The sequence below is a fragment of the Carlito syrichta genome, unplaced genomic scaffold (assembly GCF_000164805.1).
Source record: "Carlito syrichta isolate Samal-C Ts95f unplaced genomic scaffold, Tarsius_syrichta-2.0.1 Scaffold309099, whole genome shotgun sequence".
Lineage (NCBI taxonomy): Eukaryota > Metazoa > Chordata > Mammalia > Primates > Tarsiidae > Carlito > Carlito syrichta.
In genome coordinates this window covers 94,021-104,270 of record NW_007253195.1, presented here as the reverse complement: position 1 = coordinate 104,270, position 10,250 = coordinate 94,021, and the positions used below count along the sequence as shown (strand labels likewise).

The window sequence follows — 10,250 nt, the reverse complement described above, 5'->3', positions numbered from 1 at the left end:
CAGCAGCTTTTTTTTTTTTTTTTTTTGAGTTGGAGTTTTTCCTAGGCTAGAGTACAGTGGCACTCACGGCCACCACAGTCTCCACGTGCTGGGCTCAGGCGATCCTTCCGCCTCAGACATCCAAGTAGCCGGAACTAAAGGCATGCGCCATCACTCCTGGCTAGTTGTTTTGTTTTGTTTTTAATTGTAGAGACAAGGTCTCGCCAAGTTGCCTGGGCTGGTCTTGAACCCATGGGCTCAGGCAATCCACTTGCCTTGGCCTCCCAAAGTGCTGGGATTATAGGCTGAGCCACCAAGCCCAACCCTACACGATTTTATGATCTCAACATTCTCAGTTTTAAAGAAGAAAAAGTGGAAAGGCTTTGGTGATTTTTTTGTTTTGAATTGGAGTCTCACTCTGTTGCCCAGGCTAGAGTGTAGTGGCATGATCACTGCTCACTATAGCCTTGACCTCCTGGGCTCAGACAGTTCTTCTGCTTCAGCCTCCTAAGTACCTGTGACTACAGGCTTTTATTTTTTATTTTTTTTAATTAATTAAATTTATTTTTTTATTTTTTTGAGTCGGAGTCTCACTCAGTAGCTCAGACTGGAGGGCAGTGGCTGCTCCCAGCCACTGCAGCCTCGACCTGCTGGGCTCCGACGATCCTTCTGCCTCAGCCTTCCAAGTAGCTGGAACTACAGGCGCGTGCTACCACGCCCGGCTAATTTTTGGTTTATTGTAGAGATGCGGTCTCGCCAAGTTGCCCAGGCGGGTCTCAAACCACGGGCTCAGGCAATCCACTCACCTCAGCCTCCCAAAGGCGCGGGATTACAGGCTGAGCCACCGAGCCCGGCAGTGTTGTGATTATAGCTGTGAGCCACTGCGTCCAGTGGGACCTCAGTCATTAGAGAAGGGGATAGACTTCTTCCTTATTTATTTTATTTTTGAGTTGGAGTCTCACTTTGTGGTCCAGGCTGGAGTGCAGTGGCATGCTCCCAGCCACCACAGCCTTGACCTGCTGGGCTCAGGCGATTCTTCCACCTCAGCCTTCCAAGTAGCTGGAACTACAGATGCACGCCACCATGCCTGGCTAATTTTTTTGTGTGTGTGATTTATTGTAGAGATGAGGTTTCACCAAGTTACCCAGGTTGGTCTCTTACCCCCGAGCTCTGGCAATCCTCTTGCCTAGGCCTCCCAAAGTGCTTGGATTACAGGCTGAGTCACTGCTCCTGGCCTATTTTATTTTTTAAAATTTTTGTGTCAGAGTCTTCTCTGTCACCCAGTTGGAGTGCAGTGGCATCATCATGGTTCACTGCAGCCTTGACCTTCTGGGCTCAGGTGATCCTTCCACCTCAGCCTCTTGAGTAGCTGGGACTACATGGCTCTCACCATCACACCAGGCTAATATTTTGACTTTTTTGTAGAGATGGGAGTCTCACTATGTTTCCTAGGCTGGTTTCAAGCTCCTGGGCTTAAGCAATCTTCCCACCTAGTCTCCCAAAGTACTGGGATTACAGGCATGATAAGCCACTGTGCCAATGGGAATAGCTTTTTTTTCTTTTCTTTCTTTTTTTTTTTTTTTTTTTTTTTTGAATTAAAGTCTCACTCTGTTGCCCAGACCGGAGTGTAGTGGCATGCTCACGGCCACCCCAGCATCGACCTGGCTGGGCTCCAGCGATCCTTCCGCCTTACCCTTCCAAGTAGCTGGAACTACAGGCGTGTGCCACTGTGCCTGGCTAATTTTTTATTTTTTATTGTAGAGACGAGGTCTCCCTAAGTTGTCTGGGCTGGTCTCGAACCCCTGGGCTCAGGCAATCCACTTGTCTCGGCCTCCCAAAGTGCTGGGATTACAGGCTGAACCACCCAGCCCAGCTGGGAATAGATTTCTTACTTGAGAAACTGAGTTTTGTGGTGAGGCCTCTAGCGTAGGACTGAGATTTGGCTCTGCCATTCAGAAACCTTGCAGTACTGGGCAAGTCACTTTACTTTTCAGGTCACTCCTGTAAAACTGAAGTGGTGAGAGTTTCTGGTATGAGACCAGTGATAGGAAAGCCTTTAGGAGCTTAAAGTAGTTTCTAAATAAAAATAATGATTTCTTTTAAAGTCTGTCAACAAGCTGGGCACGCCTGTAAGCCTAGAACTTTGGGAAGCAAAGGTGAGAGGCTTGTTTGAGCCCAGGGTTCCAGACCAGCCTGGGCAACATAGCGAGACCCCCTCCAGAATAAATTTTAAAAAATAGCTGGGTGTGGTGGTATGTGCCTGTGGCTCCAGCTACTTGGAAGGCTGAGATGGAAGGATCATCTGAGCCCAGCAGGACGAGGTTGTGGTAGCTGTGAGCATGCCATTGCACTCCAGCCTGGGCAACAGAGTTAGACTCCTACTCAAAAAAGTCTCTCAGCAACCTGATGAAAAACTGTTAAGAAAAGGATGGTGGCTCTGGGCCCCACCCTCAGGTACTCCCTTAGGCTTCTAGATAAGATATCTTGGTGCCTCAGGTCTCAGCCTTTGCTGGATGTGGGCTTGATAGGCAAGGGAGTTGCTAGGGATCAGGCCCTTGCCTTTTTCACTGGGTGCCCAAAGCTCTGCCTCCTCCTGATGGACCTCTAAGGAGGAATCTTTGGTGTGTGGTTCATGTGATTTTTGAACATTGTTCAAGGAACTTTCTACCAAGTAGAACCACAGAGCCCTCTATATTAAGTAGAAACTGAAGCCGGGCTTGGTGGCTCAGCCTATAATCCCGTGCCTTGGGGAGGCTGAGGTGAGTGGATTGCCTGAGCCCGCGGGTTCGAGAGCCGCCTGGGCAGCGAGACCTCATCTCTACAATAAATCAAAAAAAAAAAAAAAAAGTAGAAACTGAAGTCAGTACTTGAGAAACCCAATGTAGGAATGTCAGTTTTATTGGACTGGATTTGGAGTCAGAAGAGTGGACTCCCAGCTCTCTCTTTAGCTGTGTGATCTCGATCAGACATTTAACTTCTGGGTTTCAATTTAATTCATTGAAGTTTCATTGACCCTCTTGATGTACAAGGCATATTTGTCCTTGCCTTCAAGGTGTACCCAGTATTGTGACTATAGGTATGTAAATAATTCAGTAGAAAACAAAATTAATGAAGTACTATATATAATTTACATATAGAGGAAAAGATTATTTATTACAATCAAGAAAGGGCTTGGAGGCCAGAAGTAGTGACTCACACTTGTAATCCCAGCACTTTGGGAGGTTGAGGCCAGAGGATTGTCTGGGCCCAGGAGTTTGAGACCAGCCTGGTTAACCTGGCGAGACCTGGTCTCTACAAATAAAATTAAAAAATTAGTTGGGCATGGTGGTGTTCTCCTGTAGTCCCAGCTACTTTAACGCCTGAGGCTCCGCCTCAAAGCCTTCAAAGGCTTCAACTCAAGAAAGAAAAAAAAGGACTTAGAGCCGGTGCTGGAGCTGGACTTTGTTATATGAGGGTGATCAGAGAAGGAAGGACATGCAGGTTGAAGGAACAGTCTGCACAAAGGATACTTTGGTATGAAAGTGAACACCATGTTTAGGATGCTGATAATGATCTGGTATGTCTAAAGCATGGGCTGGCAAACTGTGTAAAGGGCTAGGCAGTAAATATTTTAGACTTTATTTTGCCTTATTGGTGGGTCTCTGGCAACTCCTTAATTACTCAGCTCTGCCATTGTAGTGTGAAAACAGTCAAAGTGCATATATAAATACTAGTTTATATATATATATATGTTTATACACACACACACACACACACACACACACACACACAAGTTTATACATGCGGTTTCAATAAATTGGTTTTGTTTTGTTTTGTTTTTTTCTTTTTTTTTTTTTGAGTTGAGGTCTCACTCTGTCGCCCAGACTGGAGTGCAGTGGCCGCTCCCGGCCACCGCAGCCTCGACCTGCTGGGCTCCGGCGATCCTTCCGCCTCAGCCTTCCAAGTAACTGGAACTACAGGGGCGCACTACCACGCCCAGCTAATTTTTTGATTTATTGTAGAGATGAGGTCTCGCCAAGTTGCCCAGGTGGGTCTCGAACCCGCGGGCTCAGGCAATCCACTCACCTCAACCTCCCAAAGCGTGGGATTACAGGCTGAACCACCGAGCCCAGCTTGTTTTGCTTTTTTTCAAGTCAGAGTCTCACTCTGTCACCCAAGCTGGAGTGCAGTGGCATGCTCACGACCACTGCAGTCTTGACCTGCTGGGCCCAGTTGATCCTTCTGCCTCAGCCTTGCAAGTAGCTGGAACTATAGGTGCATGCCACCACACCTGGCTAATTTTTTGATATATTGTAGAGACGAAGTCTTGCCAAGTTGCCTAGGCTGGTCTTGAACTCCTGGACTCAGGCAATCTTCTCAGTTCTGCCTCCCAAAGTGCTAAGATTACAGGCTTGAGACACTGCACCCAACCTGTTTTTGTTTTGATTCCAGGTCACTCTGTAGTGTAGGCTAGCGTGCCTTGGCACAGCCATGGCTTACCTCAGTCTTGACTGCCTGGGCTCAAGTGATCCTCCTGCCTCAGCCTCCTAAGTAGCTGGGACTACAGGCACATGCCACCATGCTCACATAATTAATTAATTAATTATTTTTTTTGAGTTGGAGTCTTACTTTGTCGCCCAGACTTGAGTGCAGTGTTAAGCTCTCAGCCACTGCAGCCTTGACCTACTGGGTTCAGGTGGTCCTTCTGCTTCAACCTTCCAAGTAGCAGGAACTACAGGCGCATGCTATCACACTCGGCTTATTTTTGGATTCATTGTAGAGATGAGGTCTCAACAAGTTGCCCAGGCTGGTCTCAAACTCCTAAGCTCAGGCAGTCCTCTTTCCTTGGCCTCCCAAAGTGCTAGAATTACAAACTTGAGCCACCATGCCTGGCCAATTTTTTGATTTTTTTTGGTAGAGATGAGGCCTCTATGTTTCCCACAGTGGTCTTGAACTCCTGGGCTCAAGCAGCTATTCCATTTCAGCCTCCCAAAGTGCTGGGATTACAGGCATGAGCCACCACACCCAGCCCTACAATAGATTTTTATGTACAGATACAGCCAGTTGTTTTTGGCCCAAGGACTATAATTTGCCTGCTGTGGTTTAGCTCAAAGAGCATGTGTGCAAGTGTGGTATATGTGTGTGAGTGGGTGTGTGTGTGTTGTAGGGGAGAGTAGTGGTGGTAGGTACTAGGACAAGAAGCTAGAAAAGCAAATTAAGAAAGTCCTTGCCAGGCACAGTGGCGTGAGCCTGTAATCCTAGCATTTTGGGAGGCATAGGTGAGAGATTGCCTAAACTCAGAGGTTCGATACCAGCCTGAGTAAAATGATGAGACCTCATCTCTACAATAAATTGAAAATCAGCTAGGTGTGGTGGCAAATGCCTATGGTTCCAACTACTTGGAATGCTGAGGTGGAAGGAATGCGTGAGCCCAGCAGGTCAAGACTGCAGTGGCCCTGAGTGTGCCACTGCACTCCAGCCTAGGCAACAGAGTGAGATTCCAGCACCCCCAAAAAAACAACAAAAAAATAAAATCCTTAAATTCCAGACTATTGATGTTATTATATTCTTTGTTCCATGGGTACAACAAATCAAGTTATTATTATTATTATTTTTTTTTTTTTTTGAGTTGAAGTCTCACTGTCACCCAGACTGGAGTGCAGTGGCCGTTCCCGGCCACCGCAACCTTAGCCTGCTGGGCTCCAGCGATCCTTCCGCCTCAGCCTTCCGAGTAGCTGGAACTACAGGCGCGCGCTACCACGCACGGCTCATTTTGATTTATTGTAGAGATGAGGTCTCGCCAAGTTGCCCAGAGGGTCTCAAACCCGCGGGCTCAGGCAATCTACTCACCTCAGCCTCCCAAAGGCGCGGGATTACAGGCTGAGCCACCGAGCCTGGCTTCAAGTTATTATTATTTTGAGACCCAGGTTGGTCTCAAACCCCTAGACTCAAGCTGTCCTCTGAGTTACCTCTTCCTCCCTAGTGGCTGGGGTTATAGGTGTGTGCCGTTGTGCCCAGTTCTACTGAAGTTATTGTTTGTTTTCTTTTTTGAGTTGAAACCTCACTCTGTTGCCCAGGCTGGAGTGCAGTGGCACCTGCACGGCCACCGCAGCCTCGAACTGCTGGGCTCCGGTCTACCTCAGCCTTTCGCGTTCCACCATGCCTGGCTAATTTTTTTTTAATTATTGTAGAGATGAGGTCTAGCCAAGTTGCCCAGGATGGTCTTGAACCAGTGGGCTCAGGTAATCCTCTCACCTCGGCCTCCCAAAGTGCTGGGATTATAGGCATGTGCCACTGCGCCCAGCCTCTATTCCCTACCCTATCCACTTTGTAGCATTACTGTGAGACTCTGGTAAGAAAATGAAATGAATATACTTTGACACCACAAGTGTCTCATTACGTGAGAGGTGAACTGTGACCTACAACAGTTTTGATAGTGATGGTTTTTTTTTCTGTTGTGGAAGAGGATTTCTTGGTGATAGAGTGAGGTGCATCACAGTAGCTTTTGAATGAACCTCTCATGCCATCTAGTGCTTGTGGGTTCCAGGAGAGGAAAGTGGGCTACACTGATCCCTAGATGCTGACCTCCCCAGGGGTCCCTGCTTTTCGTATTCTTTTGCAGTTACCCTTCCTCAAGGGAGATAATCTTGGAAACTAGATATGAGCCAGAAAGAGTTTGGGAGTTTGCTGTAAAGTTTTCTTGTATCTCCTGGGAGTGTATCTGTGTCACTGAAACTGTCACTCTTTCTTCCCCAGGGGATGTTGGAAATTACTATTATGGACAAGGCCACCCAATGAAGCCTCACCGAATCCGCATGACTCACAATTTACTGCTCAACTATGGTCTCTACAGAAAAATGGAAATCTATGTGAGTTAATAGGAGTGCTTCTGCTCCTAGTGTCACCAGCGCTGGTTCCCCATATGCCATTAATTACCTAGTTTTCTTTTTCTTTCTTTTCTTTTTTTGAGTTGGAGTCTCACTCTGTCGCCCAGATTGGAGTGCAGTGGCCGCTCCCGGCCACCGCAGCCTTGACCTGCCAGACTCCGGCGATCCTTCTGCCTCAGCCTTCCAAGTAGCTGGAATTACAGGCATGCGCTACCACGCCCAGCCGAGTTTTTGATTTATTGTAGAGATGAGGTCTTGCCAAGTTGCCCTGGCGGGTCTCGAACCCGTGGGCTCAGGCAATCCACTCACCTCAGCCTCCCAAAGACATGGGAATACAGGCTGAGCCACCGAGCCCGGCTCTTTTTCTTTCTTAATTTTTTTTTTTTGAGTAAGAGTCTCGCTGGAGTACAGTGACACACTCATGGCTACTGCAGCCTCAACTTGCTGAGCTCAGGTGGTCCTATACCTCAGCTTTCCAAGTATCTGGAACCATGGGCACATGCCACTACACCCAGCTAAGTTTTGTTGATTTATTGTAGAGACGTGGTCTTGCCAAGTTGCCCAGGCTGGTCTCAAACCCCTGGGCTCAGTCAGTTCTCTCACCTTTGCCTTCCAAAGTGCTGGGATGTGAACCACCATGCCCAGCTTCTATTCAATCTTTAAAACCCTGCTCAGGCCGGGCTCGGTGGCTCAGCCTGTAATCCCGCGCCTTTGGGAGGCTGAGGTGAGTGGATTGCCGAGCCCCCGGGTTTGAGACCCGCCTGGGCAACTTGGGGAGACCTCATCTCTACAATAAATCAAAAAATTAGCCAGGCGTGGTAGCACGCGCCTGTAGTTCCAGCTACTTGGAAGGCTGAGGCGGAAGGATCGCCGGAGCCCAGCAGGTCGAGGCTGCGGTGGCCGGGAGCGGCCACTGCACTCCAGTCTGGGCGACAGAGTGAGACCCCAACTCAAAACAAAAAACAACAAAAAAAAACCCTGCTCAGATAGCTCTAGAAAGCATGCCAAGACTTCTTTTTTCCTTTACTCTTTAATTTGTTTTTCTTTTTTAGAGACAGGGTTTCACTGTCACCTAGGCTAGAATGCAGTGGCATGGCAATCTTAGTTCACTGTAACCTCCAGTTCCCAGGCACAAGTGGTCCTCCTGTCTCAGCCTCCTAAGTAGTTAGGACTACAGGCGTGTGCCACCCTGCCTCGCTCATTTTTAATTTTTGGTAAAGATGAGGTCTTGCTATGTTGCCTAGGCTGGTCTTGAACTCCAGGCCTCAAGCAATCTTGAGGCCTGGAGTTCAAGACTTTTCCAAACACTGAGAGTACAGGCATGAGCCACTCTGGCTGGTGCCTCCTTCACTCTTCATTGTGTGTACCTTGTACTTTTTTTGTTACATGTTCACATTGGAGTATAATTTGTTTGTGTACATGTGAGTCTCCAGCACAAGAGTGAGCATAGAAACAGAAGCTTCATCATTTACAGTGCCTGCCACATAACAGTCACTCAACATGCTGGATGACTGAGTGAGTGAGAAGTTGAGGAGTGCCTGTAGTTCCAGCTACTTGGAATACTGAGGTGAAAGGCTCACCTGAGCATCACAGGTTGAGGCTGCGGTGGCCGTGGGTGACAGAGTGAGACACTGACGCAAAGAAAGGAATGGAATAGAATTCAGCCTGGAGTTCAGGAGGGGACTTGCACTCTAGGCTGAAGGAAAAATATGTGCAAAAAGGCAGCAGTAAGAACAAGATGGTGTTTGGGGAATGTATAAGTAGTTCAGCGTGTAGGTACTGCTGTAGCAGAGAGTTCACAGATGTGAATGGGATGAGATAGAGCTGGAGAGGTCAGCAAAGACTGGATGTGCTGATGGGCCAGTGTCAAAAACTCAGGGCCTAGACTGGCCATGGTGGCTTACACCTGTAATCCCAGCACCCTGGGAGGCCAAGGCAGGAGTTGGAAACCAGTCTGGATAACATAGTGAAATTAAAAAAAAAATTAGCTGACTGCACCACTGCACTCCAACCTAGTCCATCTCTAAAAACAGACCAAAAAATTCCATTGCCTAAAAAGAGTGATTGGGACTGTGGAACTGGATGTCAAATCTAGTTATGAGGGAGCATAGACTTCGTCTAACCTCTAGACTCATCTCGCTGAAATTTTTGCTGATCTTCAAGTTTTTATTTTATTTATTTATTTATTTGAGTTGGAGTCTCACTGTGTCGCCCAGACTGAAGTGCAGTGGCATGCTTCCGGCCACTGCGGCCTCAACCTGCTGGGCTCCAGCGATCCTTCCACCACAGCCTTCCAAGTAGCTGGAACTACAGGCACTCGCTACCACTACTGGCTAATATTTTGATTTAGGTAAAGATGAGGTCTCACCAAGTTGCCCAGGCGTGTCTTGAACCCACGGACTCAGGCAATCCACTCACCTCGGCCTCCCAAAGCGTGGGATTATAGGCTGAGCCACCGAGCCTGACCGAGCTTCAAGTTTTTTTTTTTTTTGAGTTGGAGTCTCACTCTGTCGCCCAGACTGGAGTGCAGTGGCTGGTCCCGGCCACCGCAGCCTCGACCTGCTGAGCTCCGGCGATCCTTCCATCTCAGCCTTCCAAGTAGCTGGAACTACAGGCGTGCGCTACCACGCCCGGCTAATTTTTTTATTTATTGTAGAGATGAGGTCTCACCTGCCCAGGCGGGTCTTGAACCCGCAGGCTCAGGCAATCCATTCACCTCAGCCTCCCAAAGGCGCAGGATTACAGGCTGAGCCACTGAGCCCGGCTGATCTTCAAGTTTTTAAAGAGAAGCTGCAAATCCAGATTATGAAAAATCTCCCAGGTTTATTTTTTAATTAAAATTTTTTTTCCTAAATTTTTATTTATTTATTATTATTTTTTGTTTTTTTGAGTTGGAGTCTTGCTCTGTCATCCAGGCTGAAGTGCAATGGCATGCTCAACAGCCACTGCAGCCTCCACCTGCTGGGCTCAGGTGATCCTTCGGCTTCAGCCTTCCAAGTAGATGGAACTACAGGCACATGCTACCACGCCTAGCTATTAATTTTTTTTTTTTTTGAGTTGGAGTCTCACTCTGTTGTTCCCAGCCACCGCAGCCTCGACCTGCTGGGCTCCAGCGATCCTTCCGCTCAACCTTCCAAGTAGCTGGAACTACAGGTGCACGCTTCCACGCCCAGCTAATTTTTTTATTTATTATAGAGATGAGGTCTCGCCAAGTTGCCCAGGCGGGTCTCGAACCCATGGGCTCAGGCAATCCACTCACCTCAGCCTCCCAAAGTACTGGGATTACATGCTGAGCCACCGAGCCTGGTGCTATTAATTTTTAATTAAATTTAATTAATTAATTAATTAATTAATTAATTTTTGAGTTGGAGTCTCACTCTGTCGCCCAGACTGGAGTGCAGTGGC

The 10,250-nt window shown here is 47.8% G+C and overlaps 1 protein-coding gene across 2 annotated transcripts in view; it reads left to right on the top strand.

Annotated features, from left to right (window-relative positions):
• The window catches only part of HDAC1 (histone deacetylase 1), a 42,938-nt gene that overhangs the window by 5,195 nt on the left and 27,493 nt on the right, over positions 1-10,250 (top strand). For both annotated transcript variants that reach the window (XM_021716942.1, XM_021716943.1), the window contains exon 2: positions 6,715-6,827. In XM_021716942.1, coding sequence (XP_021572617.1) covers positions 6,715-6,827 — 113 coding nt within the window. The remainder of the gene's footprint in view (positions 1-6,714; positions 6,828-10,250) is intronic.